Source organism: Enhydra lutris, unplaced genomic scaffold, assembly GCF_002288905.1.
Source record: "Enhydra lutris kenyoni isolate GAN:26980312 unplaced genomic scaffold, ASM228890v2 scaffoldscaffold7, whole genome shotgun sequence".
NCBI lineage: Eukaryota > Metazoa > Chordata > Mammalia > Carnivora > Mustelidae > Enhydra > Enhydra lutris.
The window spans coordinates 25,380,131-25,399,715 of NW_019154091.1; the positions used below are offsets into that span (position 1 = coordinate 25,380,131).

General features: G+C 42.1%; 1 protein-coding gene and 1 long non-coding RNA gene across 3 annotated transcripts; both read left to right on the forward strand.

The window, feature by feature from the left end:
- Positions 1 to 803: 803 nt before the first annotated feature.
- LOC111142143 (Bardet-Biedl syndrome 10) lies at positions 804 to 4,009 on the forward strand. 2 transcript variants are annotated; one of them, XM_022495126.1, is made up of 2 exons: positions 804 to 1,053; positions 1,471 to 4,009. In XM_022495126.1, exons 1-2 carry the CDS (start codon positions 869 to 871, stop codon positions 3,449 to 3,451), a joined length of 2,166 nt encoding a protein of 721 aa, XP_022350834.1. In that variant the 5' UTR covers positions 804 to 868; the 3' UTR covers positions 3,452 to 4,009. The 2 variants fall into 2 exon arrangements, with proteins under 2 accessions (XP_022350834.1, XP_022350835.1); XM_022495127.1 differs by having other exon boundaries at positions 989 to 1,100.
- Positions 4,010 to 8,438: 4,429 nt separating this feature from the next.
- LOC111142255 lies at positions 8,439 to 18,856 on the forward strand. Its single transcript, XR_002640254.1, has 3 exons — positions 8,439 to 8,462; positions 11,536 to 11,627; positions 18,598 to 18,856. It is a non-coding gene; the product is annotated as an uncharacterized LOC111142255 (long non-coding RNA).
- The last annotated feature ends 729 nt before the right edge of the window (positions 18,857 to 19,585 follow it).

The window sequence follows — 19,585 nt, forward strand, 5'->3', positions numbered from 1 at the left end:
AGTTTTCCGTTTATGTATCTATTATCTCCATTTTTAAAGAAAAGTGGAGGCAAAAAAGTTTACTTACTGAATGTCACAGATAAATGTCAGAGCAAACCGAGGTCTAAGTCCTAAACCAGTATGGTTAACCATTTCATCCTTGAGAGAGAAAAAATGCGGCTTAATATATGAAAGTGTGTTCTGTTTTCTTACGCAGTTGTATCCAACAATCTCAGGCCACTATGTTTTTAAAGCATACTAGTGATCGCCCATGTAGCTGTTTTCACATCTGTCTCCTCTGCTAAAGAAAAAGTGTGGTGGCTGGGGTTTTCAAAAATCCGCGCCCAGGAAATGTGGCAAGGTCCCCGGCAGAAAGCGGAAAGCCTGCCGCTGTCCTGCATCTAGACACTGATTTTGTGATGGTTAGGAGAGCAACTGGTGATACTGTGGACAGAATACTCCTGAGTCCAACGCAGAGATTTTGTCAGGGGTGGGGCACGAAACCGGTTCCACCGAGGCTACCCATTTCTCCTCCACATCGGCTCCCCTAGCGTGCGGACTTCCGGGAAGGAAGGGCGTTTCCTGGGAGACAGATTTGGTGGCACTTGAAGCCACTGCTGGGAATAAATTCATTCAGGGAGCAGGGGAAGGGCTGGCAGTTTCCAGTGCAGATACAGCTCCTGAGAAGCCCTGACCACTTTTCCAGCTTCGCGGACTATCGGGACCGGTGGCCGAACAGCGGGATACTCGGCCGGTGGGCGGTAAGGGAGTAAGCCCAGCAGCCCCGGCGCTTGACCTCCTCCCCGCCTCTTCCGTTTCCGGCCGTCCGGCCTCTCTCCTCCCTGGTGGTGCAGGTTTTCCGCCGCAAGCTCCTCCAACTTTACGCGCCATGGCCGTCCTCGGTTCTGCGAAGGCGGCGTTGCAGGTGACGGAAGTGCTGGAGACCATCTTGAGCCGCTGCGTGGGGCCCGAGGGGCGGCAAGTTCTGTGTACGAAGCCCACCGGCGAGGTGCTGATCAGCCGGAGTGGAGGCTGCCTCCTGGAGGCGCTACACTTAGAGCATCCCATAGCCAGGTACCCGCGTCGCACATTTCCAGCTCGTAACAGCGTCCCATAGCCAGGTACTCTTGTCCTACTCTTCTACCCAGAGCGGAGCACCTCAGGCCATCTCCCTGAACCCTTAGCCTGTGCTCCCGGGAAGACACCTTGGGCGAAACCAGTGTATGCTTAGGGATCGAGCGTTGTCCCATGGAACGTTCTTTTGGAAATCAAATCTTACCAAACACCCAAGAACATTTATTTCCCTCCTCGCTCCACCCAACCCCAGAATCTTAAAATAGAACAAAGTAAAACTTTGTAAAAAGTAAAACTAAAAACATCAGTCATTAAAGTCTTACGACCTTAGTTGTGAAACCATGGTTTCAACTTGGTTTACGTGTGTGAAGGAAGCCCTCTGAAAATCTGAGTTGCTTTCTTTCTTTTTCTGTACAGGATGGTGGTGGCCTGTGTTTCCAGTCATCTAAGAAAAACAGGAGATGGTGCTAAGACATTTATTATCTTTCTTTGTCATTTACTCAGAGGACTTCATACAGTCATAGACAAAGAACAGGATTCTTTGGTTTCCAAAAATACTCATACCCATAGAAGGCATTGGAAAAATTGTTGTCAGTGGAAATTTATTTCTCAAGCTCTTCTGACGTTTCAGACACAAATATTAGATTATATAATGGACCACTACTTAAGTAAACACTTTCTAACCATCTTTTCTTCATCCACTAAAGAGAGAACATTGTGTAGGAGCTCTTTAGAGCTGCTCCTAGAAGCATACTTTTGCGGAAGAGTGGGGAGAAATAATCACTACTTTATTTCACAGTTGATGTGTAACTACTTTTTCAAGTGTATGGCTTGTGAAAGTGGGTTTGAAGAAGTATTTGACTTAGTGGATGACTATTTTGTAGAGTTGAATGTTGGCATCACCGGCCTTCCTGTCTCAGATTCCAGGATCATAGCTGGGCTTGTGCTTCACAGAGACTTTTCTGTATACTGTCCAGCAGATGGTGACATAAGAATAGTAATAGTAACAGAAACCATTCAGCCTCCTTTTTCAGCTTCTGCATCAGAGTTTATTCTAAATTCAGAAGCACAGTTTCAGACCTCTCAGTTTTGGATTATGGAAAGGACAAAAGCAATAATGAAACATTTACAGAGTCAAAATGTAAAATTGCTCCTGTCTAGTGTGAAACAGCCGGACTTAGTTACTTATTATGCCGGACTGAATGGCATATCAGTGGTAGAGTGTTTATCACCGGAAGAAGTTTCTCTTATCCGGAGGATCATAGGTCTTTCTCCCTTTATACTACCACAGGCCTCTTCCCAGTATGAAATCTGTAACACGGCTTTGGTGAAATTTTGTAAGCCCCTTATCTTGAGATCCAAAAGGTATGTTCATCTTGGTTTGATTAGCACATGTTCATTTATACCACACTGTATAGTTCTCTGTGGACCAGTGCAGGGTCTTGTTGAACAACATGAAGGTGCTTTACGTGGAGCATTTAAAATGCTTCGACAGCTGTTTAAAGATCTTGATCTAAATTACATGATACAAACCAGTGATCAAAACCATACATCAAGTCCTCTTACTTATAAGGATAGCAGAGAAAGTAATCCATTGCCAGAAATTGTTAATGGCTTAATACAAAGGCCATATCAGGGCACAGTTGTAAAGAACAAAGGTAATCTGGCAAAAACTCAAACATATTTAAAAGTATATTCAAATTTGGTAGTTCCGAGTGTAGAATTAGAAACCTGTATTCCATGTTCCACACCAAAAGTGACACCAACAGATACATACCAGACAAATGAAACACTGAGATGTTTAGCTCCAACTAAAACCAGGACAATTGATGACAACGAACCATTTATTGAGAGTAATTCTGCTAATTCAACAGCAGAAAACACTGGAATAGAAATTTCCTCTGAAAATTTACAAGTCACAAAAATTGCTGGAAAGGGAAACATGTTGCCAGTGAGAGAGAAGTCACTGGAGATGTGTACTTCCCAGAGTTACTGCTGCTCCACTCTACCAGCAGGTTGTGTTTTGCCAGTGGGTGGTAATTTTGAGATCCTGTTACATTACTATCTTCTCAACTATACCAGAAAATGTCAGCAGTCAGGAGAAACTATGGTTAGCATGATAATAGCTAATGCTCTTTTAGGCATTCCCCAAATCCTGTATAAGTCTAAGAAGGGAAAGTATAGCTTTCCACAAATATATATAAGAACTCTCCGTGCACTACAAACCAATCAACCCATTGTGAGCAGTCAGACAGGTTTGGAATCAGTAGCTGGTAAATACCAATTACTAACTTCAGTTCTTCAGTGTTTAACAAAAATTTTAACCATTGATTTAGTAATCAATATTAGGAGACATCCTCGGGAAATGTATGACCAAGATTCAGATGAGGAAGTATAAAATTGGAAGTTTCTTATTAACCAAAATTTTAATTCAACTCAAGCAATAAAGAAGGATGTGACAACTGATTCTCAAATCAATTCAGTCTAGTTAGGAAAACATCAAAACTTAAAAAGCCTTTAGAATAAGTACACTAGGAGGCTGGCAGACATTCAGACACAAATACTAGAAAATATTATGGAACAATTCCGAGGAGGAAGCCTTCCACACGGGGAAGCCAAGATCTGACTAAGTGTGTCTTTCTTCCTCTTACAGGTGCCTGTCTCAGCTCTGTGTTAGTTCGTGTATATATGGGAGGGTGTTTCCTTATAGGACCTTTTTGCTTTTCTGTATTTTCTTTCACTCTCTTCATCTGTCCTCACCTTTCCGTATTTATTTAGTTCATAGAATCATTTAATCTGAGATTTGGATGGAGTCTTCAGGTGTCATCCTATATTAAAGGTTTAAAATACAAAATTCAGTATTTGCTTCATTCAGAATAATTTATTTTCTCTACTCATAATTTCTAAAGCAGTGAATAAAAGTCTTGATTTTTTTTCCTCAAGCATATAAATTAGTCTTTACTTTTAAATATCCCCTTATTTATATCCATTTTATGTGGGAAAGCCTGGATATATTTTTTCACTATCCATACACCACTGAATATATAACTGGCAATATGACTTTGTGCACTATAAACTTATTTTCATTTCTGTAGTTAAAAGTTAGTTTCAGAAAGGTTGTGAAATGCATTCTGTCATTTTTTCCTGTCCCCTAAGAGCTTGTAAAAATAATTGATGTATGTGCTGGCTTTTCTTGTATTTGGTGCATAGCCAGAGTTCAAGAGTAATAAATAGTTTGAAAGTCCTTCCTTCCTTCCTTCCTTCTTGTTCTTTCTTTCTTTAGTACTTAAGCGAATTGGTTTATTAAAAAAAAAAAAACTCAAAAATGTGTAATAATAATATTATTATTACTCCATCATTATGCAACAAGATCCGCTATTTTTTTGGCCTTTTTGAAAAATTCCTGGTTTACTTAACTTTTTATACAGAGTTACTGTTTTACTTTCTGTTATGAGAAATACTGTTAACATACTCTGCTTATACCTTCTTTGAATACTTTTTTTAAAAAAGTAGAACTTTCTCCTGAAGGAAAGTTTGAGACTTTTACATTAATTTGGTATGTTTTTGTTTTTGCTTTTTTAAAGATTTTATGGATTTATTTGACAGAGGGAGAGTGAGCACAAGCAGGGGGAGTGGCGGCAAAGGGAGAGGGAGAAGCAGGCTCCCCGCGGAGCAAGGAGCCAGATGCTGGTCTCAGTCGCAGGACCCTAGGAACATGACCTGAGCCAAAGGCAGACACCTGATTGAACCACCCAGGTGCCCCTCTGTACAACGTTTAAGTAAAGAATTGATTATGCAGTGCTAAGCTTCCACTTTTAGAAAAGGGGTCTAACACCAAAGTCTCACTTAGGTTTTGAGTGTACAGAAATTAATCATACTGTGAATTTCCCCTGAAAAGGGTGACATCTTTGCAGAAGGTGGTTTCAATACTACACCCAATACCAAAGTTACAATGATTTACATATACTTTGCTTTCCCAACTCAAGTTTTTAAACATTACACTCAAGAGCAAGTTCATTCCAGAGACCTTCAATTTGAACAATGCAATCCTGAATGTATTCCAGGGAAACAACTCCAATGTTGTTTAGGGTTAATTCAGAGTTTCTTATAATAGAAGGATGTAATGTACTCCCTTATACATAGTTGCAAAACAAACCAACACAACATTTAAATCATTATGTTCTCAAAGAACACAAGTCCTGATGTATGTACCCTTGCACACGGATTCACTGCACCTTAGCTTGAGAACTTTATCCTCAAAAACCTACACATTGCCTTTCTCCTGGCCTCAACTGTGGCTTTGGGATTATCGTCAAGAATAATAAGCACAGTATGCAAGGAACGAGCAAGCACTAACCGGGACGTACACAGCACAAGAATGGATTTCCTTTGCAAGCTAGACTTAGTAGTATTTTCAGTCTTCTTAAGTCTTTAAAATTCTGCAGCACAATGAATGTGACATGTTATATTACCGTAAAAAACCAGGTTTACCATATCCTTTTTTTTTTTTTTTTTTTTTTTACCCAGGCCAGAAAACAAAAATCTGTTACTGCTATTACAAAATTTAGGAAAATAGAAAATTTCTATGTTTCAGGCAAGTATGACATCTGATTGAGACTTTCACAGTCACGATCTTAGACACTGAAAATGTCACAAGACCGTGGAGTCAACTGGGGATGGCTTTTCATTAGGAAAAAGTCGCGCCTGGAGTAGCACAGCAGTAGCAGTTCCCAGATACCACGGTCTCCTAAGTTTGGATCCTGCCTTTCCTACTTTTCCTTTTTTTTTTTTTTTTTTGGAGTCGTTTCCACTTCCGCAGGAGCAGGTTTAGCTGACAACCTGTCTGACCTCCTTTTGGGCTCCTCCTTCGCTGTGCTGTCGATAGAGCTGTGGCATCATTGCCACAGCGGGCCGGGTTGCAGGGGGTGGGGGGCACCAGAGCCTTCCGGAAGCTGGGCTGTCTGGCTGCTGCAGCTCCTTCCACTGCTCAAGCAGCTGCGACCTGCTGAAAATTCTTCATTTCAAAAATGTGAATTTTGCAGTATTTATATTTCATTTTAAAGGTTTTTAAGTGCATGTAATACTCTGCATGAAGGACAGTGTCTTCTACTTTTAGTAGTTCTCTGCAACACCCAAAACACGGCTGTTTGTACCAAGTATTCAGACCTGCCTATTGTATAAAACTGCTACATTTAATCTGTTCTCTTAAATACATGTTTGCAATACATAAATTCAACAAGTTCTTTTGTTTGTGTATTTATTTATTTATTTATTTGAGAGAAAGAGTAGGCTAGAAGGGCAGAGGGAGAGGGAGAAAGGGTCTGAAGCTGACTCCACTCTGAGCTTGGGGCTTGTGGCTGGGCTGGATCTCACCAGCCTGAGATATCAACCTGAGCTGAAACCAAGAGTCCAGGCTTAATCCACTGGACCAGCCAAGAGCACCACAAATTTAACGAATTCTTAATTAGTGCCTGCTGTGGGCCAGATGCTGAATACACAGTGGTAAACAAGTAGCTGTGGTTCCCATCTTCATGCTCCACTCTTGAAAAGTTAATGGATGTGACACTACTTGGATTGAGATTCAATTTAGGAAACCAGATTTTAAAATTCTAATTATAGTAAATCTCTAAAAAGTGGTGACTATGAATGTATTAATAAACTGTAACATCTTAAAAAGAGTAATGTCTTATCTTGTGGTATCTCATGATCTTTTATATTAACTGTAATTTCATTTTTTAAGGTTAGTATAATATTTTCATTTCTGTGGTTATGCAGAGAATAAGTTAGCTCTGGTTTTTTGTTTTGTTTTTTAAGGAGGCTTCCCACCCAGCATGGAGCCCAAGATGGGGCTTAAACTCACAACCCTGAGATCAAGACCTGAGCCAAGATCAAGAGTCAGACACTTAACTGACTGAGCCATGCAGGTGCCCCAATTAGCTCTGTTTCTTATACCGAACTCATAGATGTATGAACCTACTGTAAAATTGCTGTATAACTTTTTCCATTCACTTTTTAAATTATCTGTCAGATCATTTGATAGTTCTGCTTTATTTTGTTATTGTTATTTTAAATACTTCTCCATCACTGAAGGCATTTAAAGACTTCCAGACATGCCTAGACATGACCTTGCGTATGATACGCATTTTGTAACTATAAGTAATCAGGAGCCCAGAAGTCCCTTTGTAAGCTGGCCTGCGTCTTTGTATTTTTGGTACCTGGTCTAATATCTAGCATACAATAGTAGCCTGTAAATGTCTCTTGAGGAACTATTCACTGACTGAATTAGTCATTTGATCCTCATAGATGAGGTCATAATTATTGCCATCAAAGTTTCATGGGAAAGGGTATGTTTTGGGGGAGAAAGAGCAGACAAGGTAGAATAGATCCACACAAAGCAATCTTTTCTCCTTTTTTAAAAAGATTTTATTTATTTATTTATTTATTTTCCATTTTATTTTATTTTATTTCTTTTCAGTGCTCCAAAATTCATTGTTTATGCACCATACCCAGTGCTCCATGCAATATGTGCCCTCCATAATACCCACCACCAGGCTCACCCAACCCCCCACACCTCTCCCCTCCGAAACCCTCAGTTTGTTTCTCAGAGTCCACAGTTTCTCATGGTTTGTCTCCCCCCTCCAATTTCCCCCATCTCACTTCTCCTCTCCATCTCCCAGTGTCCTCCACAGTTTCTCATGGTTTGTCTCCCCCTCCAATTTCCCCCATCTCACTTCTCCTCTCCATCTCCCAGTGTCCTCCCTGTTATTCCTTGTGCTCCACAAGTAAGTGAAACCATATGTTAATTGACTCTCTGCTTGACTTATTTCACTCAGCATAATCTCTTCTAGTCCTATCCATGTTGATATAAAATTTGGGTATTCATCCTTTCTGATGGAGGCATAATACTCCATTGTATATATGGACCATATTTATTTATTTGACATAGAAACACAGCGAGAGAGGGAACACAAGCAGGGGGAGTGGGAGAGGGAGAAGCAGGCTTCCTGCTGAGCAGGAAGCCCAATGTGGAGCTTGATCCCAGGACACTGGGATCATGACCTGAGCCCAAGACAGACGCTTAACGACTGAGCCACCCAGGCACCCCACAGTCTTTGCTTTTTTAACTCTCTTCAAATCTCTCTTTTTTGTTTTTAAATCCCATAAACGTGGTGCTAGAGCTTTCATGGGTTATCTTTATCGTTTATAGAATAAGACTAGGGAGCTTACATTACCAGGTTAGACAGAAGAGCACTTTATTATTATTATTTTTAAAGATTTTATTTATTTATTTATTTATTTGACAGCAAGAGAGCACAAGCCGGGGGAGCAGCAGAGGGAGAGGGAGAAGCAAGCTCCCTGCTGAGCCACCAATGTGGGCTCTGTCCTAGGACCCTGGGATCGTGACGTAGGTAGGCACTTAACCGACAAGAGCTGCCCAAAGGAGCACTTTAAAAATTTGATTACATTTGTATGTAAGCCCTCTTCCACAAAGGCTTTGAAGTGACCTGCAATAAGAACAGATAAAATTGCTATAAAATCTGAATATAAATTTAAGGATCAAGAACAAAGAAAATATAAAATGATTAAAAGTCAAAACCATGTTCCTGTTTTTTGTTGCTGCATAATGAATAACCTCAAAACTTAACAGATTTTACCTACTGTATTATTCCCTCTCAGGGTTGTGGGAGTTGCCTGGCCTTAGCTGGACAGCTTCCACTGTATTATGTTGGTTCAGGCAGTCACAAAGGTCAGCTGAAGTTCAAGGAGAGGGAAATAGGCCCCACCACTCAGTGGGAAGAGTGTCAGTGTCCCATTATTAGAAGAGCATGTGGGAAGAGATATAGTGAGGCTGCTATTTTGGAAAATACAATCTACCACACCCTGGAAGGGGGAAAGGACAAATACACAGTAACTTCTCAACTGAGTTTTTTATTACTGTGTTTTGAGGTTATGTGATTACCTCCCACAAATACATTTCCCCCAATAACTTTTATGAACCTCCTGACTTTTTTTCATTGAGCCAGCATAAGCTATTTTTATTCTCCAAACAATAGGCATTAGACTATTGAATAGCCCTAACAACTTTAGCAGGGGAGCTATTTAATCATATTATACCAGAAGTAGAGTGGCATGGTATCCATGTTTCAGACTAAGGGAAAGGGAAGAAGAATGCAGTTTGAGTCTAAACTTTTATCAGAGATTGTTTACCCCCTCTCAAAAGGGATAGAATATGTCTTTCCTGTCATCAGGGCCAGCAAAGAAAAAAAAACCTACAGCTTAAGAACCATCTCTCACATTATAGTGAGAGAGAACCACCTCTCACATCATCATTATAGTTACTCAATGCAGCTTTGTAATAAATTGGTAGCAACCTAAACTCCAAGTGAATACACAAACTAGGAGGGGTAGAGGCAGTAATTTTTGGGGTGAGGGCATACATAGGGAAGAGGTAGAGAGGTGATTTCTCACTATACCACTATATGCTGATGATTTCAAATTTTATTCTCCCAGACAACCTCTTCTCTGTGGCCCCAGCTCACTCACCAAACTGCCAACCCAGTCTCTACTCGGAGACTCACCCTTAACTTATCCAGAACAGAATTGCTATTTCCCATCTCCTAAAGCTGGCTCTCCCCTGCTGTCCTGTCTCAGTTAATGGCATCTACCACTCTCCCACATGCTCGGGACAAAGACCTAAGAGACACCTTGACTCTAAACTTTACTTCACATCCCATTGCCAGTCTATCAGCAAGTCCTTCTGGCTCCACACAGAAATTAGATTTCAAAGCCACCCATTTCTCAAAATTGTTGTTCCAGCCCAAATCACCTCATCTCTTACCCACATCTCTTACCCACAGCAGCCTTCCTGGCCTTTTCTTCTATCCCATCTTGCACCTCCCTAGAGTGATATCCCCCAAGCTTTTTAGATTTACTTATGAGAGAGCATGTGGGCATGTATAGCTAGGGAGGGGCAGAGAAGGGGGAGGGAGAATCTGAAGCAGACTTCAGCCCCACGAGAGACTCTGTCGCACAACCCCCGGATCACGACCTGAGCCAAAATCAAGAGTCAGACGCTCAACCAACTCAACCACCAAGGGCCCCTATTTAAAAAAATTTAAACCTACAAAAAAAGTTTAAAAAGCATACAATGAACACCTACCTACCCTTCATCTAGATTTACCAACTACCATTTTACTCCTTGTTCATGTGCACATAAGCAACACACACTAAAACACATTTTTACTGAACCATTTACCGAAAGCGAGTTGAGGACATTATATCCCTAAAACCCTCACTATGTATTTCCCACTAATAAGGACTTCCCATACATGACTGAATGATTCTTTTCAAATGCAAATCTTCATGTCATTCCCCTGCTCAAAACTCGGTCCAGAGTTTTTCTTTCATACGGAATGAAACCCAAATGTACCATAATCTACAAGGCTCTATGCTATCTGTCCACTGCTTATCCTTTAGATGACATCTACCTCCCTCCCTCTAGCTTTGTCCCCAGCAGTTACATTGACCAGGACAGGTATTGGTCAGGACAGGTGATGTCAGACCGAAGTAACAACTCCAAATCTAAGAAGCTTGACACAATACAAAATGTATTTTTTGTTCGCATTTATGTCTTTTGAGGGTCAGCCAAGGACCTTGCCTGCCTTGTTGTCTTCCTCTTAGATTGTGGTTGCTGGAGCAGTCACTGTCTGAAGCATTACTTATCATCAAGCCAGAGACAGAAAAAAGTGCTCTAGACAGCATGCTGGCTCTGTCCATAAATGGCACGTCATTTTTGCTCATGCCTCACTGTCCAAAATAAGAATAAAACACACTAGGTGTAGTCCTACCCGTCCACAGAAGAACCAAGATAATGCAACTTTGTGCCTAAAAGGAGAGAGCACCAGAACATTTTGGCAAATGGCACTAATGACTCCCCATACTGGCCTTTCTGTTCTTTGAACACACAGGTTCACCCCAACCTCTGAGCTTTCTACTGGCTGTTCTGTTCACTTAGAACAATCTAACCCCACTAATCTTCATATGGCTCACCTCCTTTCTTCATTCAAATATCTCTATCGTAATGTCACCTCAGATATGCCTTTCTTGACCTTTCCATCTAAAGTAATACCATATTCCTTTCTCATCATCTCCCTCATTCATTGTCTTCCTACCTTGTGAAGGTTTTTTGAAGCACAGGCCTCATGTTATTAGTATATATGTTTATTTTTTTGTATTGACTGCCTCCCCCACTGGAATGTGAACTCCATGAGGACTTTGACTTACTCACTTCCATATTCCCAGCATGTAAGATAATGCCTGGCCAGGGAGGCACTTGAGAAAGTTCAATGAATGAATGAATAGGACCATACCATCCAAAATGGTCCATACTGTCCTTAGCACTAAGGCTTCCTCCTCCTGGGCAATGATCAGATAGACCCAACCAACATTTGCCCCAGTGACTCCACTTTTGTTTGTTTTCAGTTCTACCTAAATTCTCGTGGACACAGTGCTTTCTGAAAATACTAAATTACTGCAGAGCTCTCCTAGCTTGGAAGCCATTCTGTTTCTTCCAGGTAAGTTAGCATGTTTCTATTCTATGCAATCATTTGTTCATTTTAAAGAGTAGGCCTCACTGGGAAATTGAATTTCCAAGTCAGTGTCAAAAGCCTCTCAGTAGCCCCAAGAATTGATGACATATTGTGTTATAGTTGAATTGCATTTATGTTTAGGTTATGGTAAAATACGTGTCATCCTTTCAGTCTCTGTCATTCACCACCACTCTGGGTATTCGAATTTAGCACCAGGTGAAAGAGGGGCATTCTTATCCTCTCCATCACCTATGCCAGATCTTATTATAAATAGGTATCTCAGTGAAAACTTCCCTGATCATTGCAACAGGGGTCCTTATGCCCAGATTAAACACACCTAGTTAATGACTGGGGCATTCTAATTATGATGAACTCCATTATCTGTGTCCCACTCTAGAGAAATCCCTGCTGCAACAAGAGAAATGTGCGTTTTCTTTAAACAGGGAGTCCCATGGTATATTTAATATTAGTACATCTAATATTAGTATGTCTTCCAGGGGTGCTTGGGTGGCTCAGTCAGTTAAGTGTCTCTTGATTTTGGCTCAGGTCATGATCTCGGAGTCATGAAATGGAACCCCAGGCTCCATGCTCAGTGGGGAGTCTGCTGCTCTCCTCCTTCCTCTCCCTCTGCCCTTCTCAACCCCAGGTGCAAACGCTCTCACTCTCTCTCGAATTAAATAAATAAATAAATCTTTAAAAAAATATATTAATACATATTCCCAAAGTACATTTATGCAAAGCTTCTTGGGACTTCACTTGTATCACAATGTACCCATAATTTTGTACTTAATAAACTCCCATGTTGAATTCCGCTCTATGTCTTAACATTTACATTACCTTATAACACAATTAGCTTAATAATTAGTAAGGGTTTCTTTTTTTTTTTTTTTTAAAGATTTTTTCTTTTTATTTATTTGTCAGAGAGAGAGAGGGAGAGAGAGCGAGCACAGGCAGACAGAATGGCAGGCAGAGGCAGAGGGAGAAGCAGGCTCCCTGCCGAGCAAGGAGCCCGATGCAGGACTCGATCCCAGGACGCTGGGATCATGACCTGAGCCGAAGGCAGCTGCTTAACCAACTGAGCCACCCAGGCGTCCCTAGTAAGGGTTTCTTATCTAATCCCCCAGCTAGTAATTTCTACATTCCTACATGGACAAATGATAACTAGGGAACTGACTGAAAAGAAAGTTATCTAATGTGCTCCTTGAGAAGACTTTGTCAGTTATTTGGAAAAGAGAAGCCCATTTATACATCTCTACTATTTGCCATATTTTACTCTAAGCCTTTTGAGAGGTAAAAAAGGGGATCTTTTATATAAGTAGAAGAAGAAACAAAATGAACTACATAGCAACATTGTACAGAATGTGTTTATGTTCTATTCTCAGAGGCACAATATAGTAGCAAGAACATAGTGCTTGAAGTCAAGCAGCCCAGGATTGCCATCCTGCTGTCAGTTACAGGTTGTATAGCTGGACAAGTTGCTAAATAGCTCTTCTGCCTTAATTTCCTTATCTGCCAAGTGGTAATGATAGTACCTACCTCACACAACTGTGGTATAAATTAATAAAGATCTTGAAAGCTTGAAAGTAGTAAGGATCTATGAGAGGCGCCTAGCACAACGCCTGCCACGTTAAGTAGGAGTTTCACAAATGTTCACTTTAGTTCTTATTTTGGTTGCCTATGCATTTTTAACTTTTTCCTTCTTCCTCCAATCTTTCGGTTATACTAGCTAATCTGTTCCCTACATGTGGCAGCGTGAATAAAACCAGAGACCTTTGGAACCCAGGCCAACATGGACCGTAGATATCACAGACAGCAGAAGTGTGTTGTAGCATATTGTATTTCCTCCCGTGTCTTCCTTGCCATATACTCTTCTTATAGTACGACCTCAACACTCCTTCCCTGGAGGGGTGGGGTATTAGTCCCCTCCCCTAAAAAGTGGGTGAGCCCCTGTGACTACCCTGCCCAATAGATTACAATGAAGTGACACTATGTGACTTCTTTGATTATAAACGGACGCCTCCTGATTTCTCTTGGAACCCAACCACCATGCTGAAAGGAAGCACAAGCAGCCTGAGGAGAGGCCCAGATGGAGAAGAACCAAGGCCCTAATCCACAGCCCTGTTGAGGTTTCCAGCCAACAGCCAAGCCTCAACTTTCCAGTCATTTGAGTGAAGCTTTGAAGTGGCTCCTCTGGCCCCCAGAATTCAGGTTTTCTTCATATGAGCGGTGCCTGTTCCCAGTTGAATTAGATAACATAGCATAGGAAGGAAACTTTCCTATTACAGTTTAAGAATTTGACCTTAACTTATGAGTAAGTCAACAAGTGTGTTATTCAAGTAGAATGCATTGATAGAGCTGGACATGTTGTCAAAACATTGAAGTGCTTCTGAATTGGGTTAGTGAATAGCTACTGCCTTGAGCGTCTCAAGGGCTACCACCCTCAGCCCCCAAATCCCATCCTACCACCCTGGTCTCCCAGTCTCTCTCCCAAAACCCCTTGGGCCACCCTCCACTCCAGATGAATGCCTGGTTCAGTGAGAGAATTTTCAGGGATTCTGCCCCAGTTCTTTGGTGTCTACTTTAACTGGGGGGGTATGAACCATGCTATACAGGTTGAAGAATTTTGAGTATCACTTCTTTTCTTTTTTTTTTTTTTTTTACTTTATTTATTTACTTGACAGACAGAGATCACAAGTAGGTAGAGAAGCAGGCAGAGAGAGAGAGAGGAGGAAGCAGGCTCCCCGCCAAGGAGAGAGCCCAATGCAGGACTTGATCCTAAGACCCCGAGACCATGACCCGAGCCGAAGGCAGAGGCCCAACCCACTGAGCCACACAGGTGCCCTTGAGTATCACTTCTTAAGGCAAATATACACACATACACACACACACATAAATATACAGTGATCACACCGTACATACTATTTCTTGGTGATTTTTTTTTTCCTGTTTGGCTTATCTCTATACTCTCTTCTCCTGCTTTCACATTATATCCCACCCACCACCCCCCAAACTGGGCAATGCTGTGAGCCACCTACCAGGTATCCTTCCATATCTTTCATTATATTGCTTATAAAATTAAATTAAAATGTGCATGCATATTCATACATGTGCATTCTGATTGGTTTTGCCCTATTTGGTTGAGACTTCTCTCAGCCTCTAGTTTCACACCCTCCCCATCCCAGGAGGCAGAGGGATTTGGCCAATTGGTGATTGGGGGTAGAGGAACTGTATGTGTTCACTCAGCACTGTCTTTCTCCCTCTTGGCTGTGAGAAAGGAAGCATGGTCACCTTCACCCCTGCAGGGCCATAAGAGAAAGTGGCAGTGTTGGGAGCCATGACTGGGTCCATCTGTCCGATGCAGAGATGGAGCATTGACCTACCTGCTGTGTTTAGCTCCATAAGCCCTGCAGGCCAGTAGAAGCATTATCAGGAGTTGCCATGGTGTTCCTGTCTCCTGTAGCCTGAGTCCCACGTTTGCCTCCCAGTGGAAGGGGGGTTATTTATTGGGTCCCCAAAAGTCCCATCCCAGCCACAGACAACACCAGCATTTTGTAGCCAGTGGTAGGTAAAGTAGCCACAGGGAACAACTGGACCTGCTCAGTGTCCCCATGGTCACCCCCAGTGTGCCAGCACTCACATGCTCACATGCCTGAACCCTTTCCCCACTCATCCAACCAGTGGGAAGCAGGCCCCAAGAGGAATAGAGAAGAGAGGCCAAGCACCATATCATAGACAGCTGAGCTCCCACTGAGGGGATGGGCTGTAAACTGGACAGGAGGCTGAGATTTTAGTAATCCACTCTAAAGACAAGCACTGGAATGGGCTTAATTTAGCCAAAGAGACCCAGGAGCTGCTACTTGGCATAATTAAATTTTTTCCAGCTCCAGAGTGAATTGAGATTCTTGAAAGCAAAGTTATTGGGAAAACGAAAGTGTTCCATGTTGTTTGCCACTGAATAGCAATTCTCAAATCTCCACAGACATGAAGACGGGATCGCTGACAACAGATGGAGAGACATCTCTCTGGTTCACACTTGCGGGCCTTTTCATGGCCCAGCAACATTCCTGCATCCTAGTGCCAGGAGACCTCAACATAAAGTAGCTTAAAGAGTCCAGTACTCGTGAGGAGGGAACTAGTGACAATGCTTTAATGAAGAAAGACAATAAAAGTGAGTGGAGTGATTAGATGAAAGGAATGTTTTATTAATTTGGGAAAAGGAAAGGCATAAGAGGAGAAAGGGAAATGAGTCAATCATTCTAGAGTGATGGGTTGAAGATATTCAGTCTAATCAGCATAGACAGCAATACCACTGGGCACCATGCAGATAAATAGCTTGCAATGGCTAATTAAGCTTATATGTTGAGATTCATGCTTTTGTGTCCTATTTAAGAAATCTTTGCCTACTGCAAGGCACGAGCCTTTGGAATGTTAACTAGGAAATATGAGCAAAATACTGTATTTAAGGGACACCTGGATGGCTCAGTCAGTTAAGCCTCTGCCTTCGGCTTGGGTCATGATCCTGGGGTCCTGGGATCAAGTACCACATCAAGCTCCCTGCTCAGCCGGGAGTCTGCTTCTTCCTCTGTCTGCTGTCTCCCTGCTTGTGCTCATGATCTCTCTCTGACAAATAAATAAATAAAATCTTTTTTAAAATACTGAATTTCAGTAATTCCTTCACATATATACTAAATATTTACACTATTTACAAATATATTTACAAATATTTACACTATTAAAGATGTGTAATATGTGAAATATTAAACACATAAATATATTGGATATATAAAATATGAGCATTCTAGGAAAATGCATTTATACTGTGTGAAAACTGGTTTACAATACCATAATAATGAGCTAAAGAAAAACAACTTTTTTTTTTTAAGATTTTATTTATTTAATTGACAGAGATCACAAGTAGGCAGAGAGGCAGGCAGAGAGAGAGAGAGAGGAGGAAGCAGTCTCCCCGCTGAGCAGAGAGCCCAACATGGGGCTCAATCCCAGGACCCTGGGATCATGACGAGCCGAAGGCAGAGGCTTTAACCTACTGAGCCACCCAGGCACCCCAAGAAAAACAACTTTTAAGTTATCTCTTTTTTTTTTTTTTAAGATTTTATTTATTTATTTGACCAGAGAGAGATCACAAGTAGGCAGAGAGGCAGGCAGAGAGAGAGGGGGAAGCAGGCTCCCTGTGAGCAGAGAGCCCGATGTGGGACTCGATCCCAGAACCCCGAGATCACGACCTGAGCTGAAGGCAGAGGCTTAACCCACTGAGCCACCCAGGCGCCCCAGTTATCTCTTTTTTAATTTCTAACAAACTTGCCTCAATCTACTCTTCCAACAAATTGTCTTCGCCAAGACTAAATAGTTCAATCCAGTATAACTTCTTCATTAGAATTGCCTTTTTACTTACCATTCTCCAGAAACTCCTCCAGTCAGCAGCTTCTTTGGCATTCCGCAAAGCAACCTCCTAAAACTGTAACATGAACCAATTTGCAAAGATTTTATACTTGCAGCCGGATGATTTTGCATTTGCCAGGCTAAGCATCTTGAGGAGGCAACGCAGTGTGGGACACAGAACATGCCCTTCGGAGCCACACGACCTGTGCAGGGATCCTGCACCTACCATTGACTGGTTGTGTGACCTTGAACAAGTCACCTCCACTTGCTGTTCTTTATTTCCCCTATCAGTTCTTTCAGCTACTGTTGTGTAACAAATGATCCTCCAACTTCGCAGCCTGAAACAGCAAACATCTCACACAGTTTCCCGGGGTAGAAATATGGGAGGGGCTTAGCTGGATTGTTCCGGCTCAGGGTCTTTCTTGAGGGTGCAGTGAAGACTTGGGCCAGGACTGCAGTCCCAGAGGCTTGACAGGGGCTGAAGGATCCAATTCCCTCACTGACGTGGCTGTTGGCAGAAGGCCTCAGTAACTCACTACGTGGGCTTTTTCATAAGGCTGCTCTCACATGTCTACATGACATGGCAACTGGCATCCCCTGCCCCATGACTGAGAGACCCCGGGGGTAGCAAGGAGAAGGTGCAGTGCCTTCTATGATGCTGTCACTTCTGCTGCATTCTATTCATTAGAAGTAAGTCACTGAGTCAGTGGGAGGGGAATTAGAGTCCACCTTTTGGAGGGAGGAATGTCAAAGGATTTATGGTTTAAGATCATCACATCAAAAAAAAAAAATCAAAGATTTTTTTATTAAAGAATCAAAAGCAACCCCCTAGAACATTGCTGGTTTCAAGGTATCTATGCATGTACTTAGTCTTTATTGGATACCTATGATCGTACTATAAGCTAAGCATAAGATCATGGTCCCTGCCCTTACGAAACTCGAAGTTTAAGGGGAAGATAGACATTAATCAAAGAATACACAAATATAAAATCGCTGTGCTCAGTACAATGTAGAGGGACTGGAGCTACTCAGGAAAGGCTTCTTTGAGGAAAAGGTGTCAATGCTGAGATTTCAAGGATGAGTAGGGGTAACCTAGGTGCAGAAGACAGAGAAGTGTGTTCTAGCTGAAAGGGACGATAGAGGTAGACCTTGTGGGTGGGAGCACGGAGAGCACAAGGAACCTGTCAGGCTGGTGTGGCCAAGGCAGAGGCAGCTCCGTGTGGAGGGCAGGAGTGGTAGCCAGAGGCCAACCTCTGCTCTGCTTATCTGTGCCTGTCATGAGTTCACTGGTAGCCAGGGAAGAGAGCTGACTACAAAGGGCTGTGAAAGAACTTTTTGGGATGATGGACTGTTCTGTATCTTGATCATGGGGTGGTTTAAGACTCTAGGTGTCTGTTCAAACTCAGAACTGTAGACTAAAGAAAGGTTAAGTTTTACTCTATGTAAATCACATCTCAATACATCTGAGTTAAAAAAGGTATGCTTTCATGCAGGAACTTTAATGGAGGCCAAAACATTGACTTTTTCTGTAATACGCGTTTGGATTTCTTCCAAACAGGTTTAGTGCCCGCAGTATCAACAGAAGAATGCCCAGCTGAAGTCTGACCTGTGTAGTGGTGCTGTAGCTAAACCGTGCATGCAGTCATTGAGCTCTACGTGAGTGTGTGTGTTCTGGTGCGGGAGTAAACACATAGCAAAGTAAACTAAATATAGTATAGTTCTTGGCACTAAAAGGAACATGTTTCACAACTGTGGAAAGTATGAAGGGAGGGAAAATTTCAGAGGTAATAAATTAAGCTCTTTAATGTAAATGATGACTTTTGGGTTGCTCTGTTTTTATCCTGAAGAGATGTTGCTGTGTGAATGCAGTTCTAAGATCAACCAGAGTGCTTAACAATGGAATTTAAGAGACTGTTATTTTGTTGCAAAACCAGTAACAGGTATGAAGCCAAACTGGTTTCCCTGTTAGGACTCACCTCATCCCATGAGCCATGGATGAGTTTGCCTGCTGTCACAAAGTGTGTCACAAACAGAAATGTATTCTCTCACAGAAATGTATTCTGGAGGTCAGAAGTCCAAAACCAAAGAATCAATAGGGCTGTGCTCCCTGTGATGACTCCAGGGGAGAATCTGTCCCCTGACCCTTCCAGCTTCCGGTGGCCCACAGCACTTCCAGTCTGCCTCCGTGGTCACATTGTTGCTGCCTCTTCTGTCAAATCATCCTCTGCCTCATTCGTATAAGGACACTTGTCACTGGATTATTTAAACTCCTGTGGATAATCCTGGATAAGCACCCTCTTGAAAAATCCTTAACATCGTCCCATTGTTTGCCATATTAGGTAATACTTTTTTTTTTTTTTTTTGCCATATAAGGTAATACTCACAGGTTTTGGGGGGAATTAGAATGTGGACAGATTTTTTAAAAAAAGATTTTCTTTATTTATTTGAGAGGGAGAGAAAGAGAGCATGAGCAGGGGGAGAGGCAGAGGAAGAGGCAGACTCCCCACTGAGCAGGAAGCCCAACACAGGACTCGATCCCAGCACCC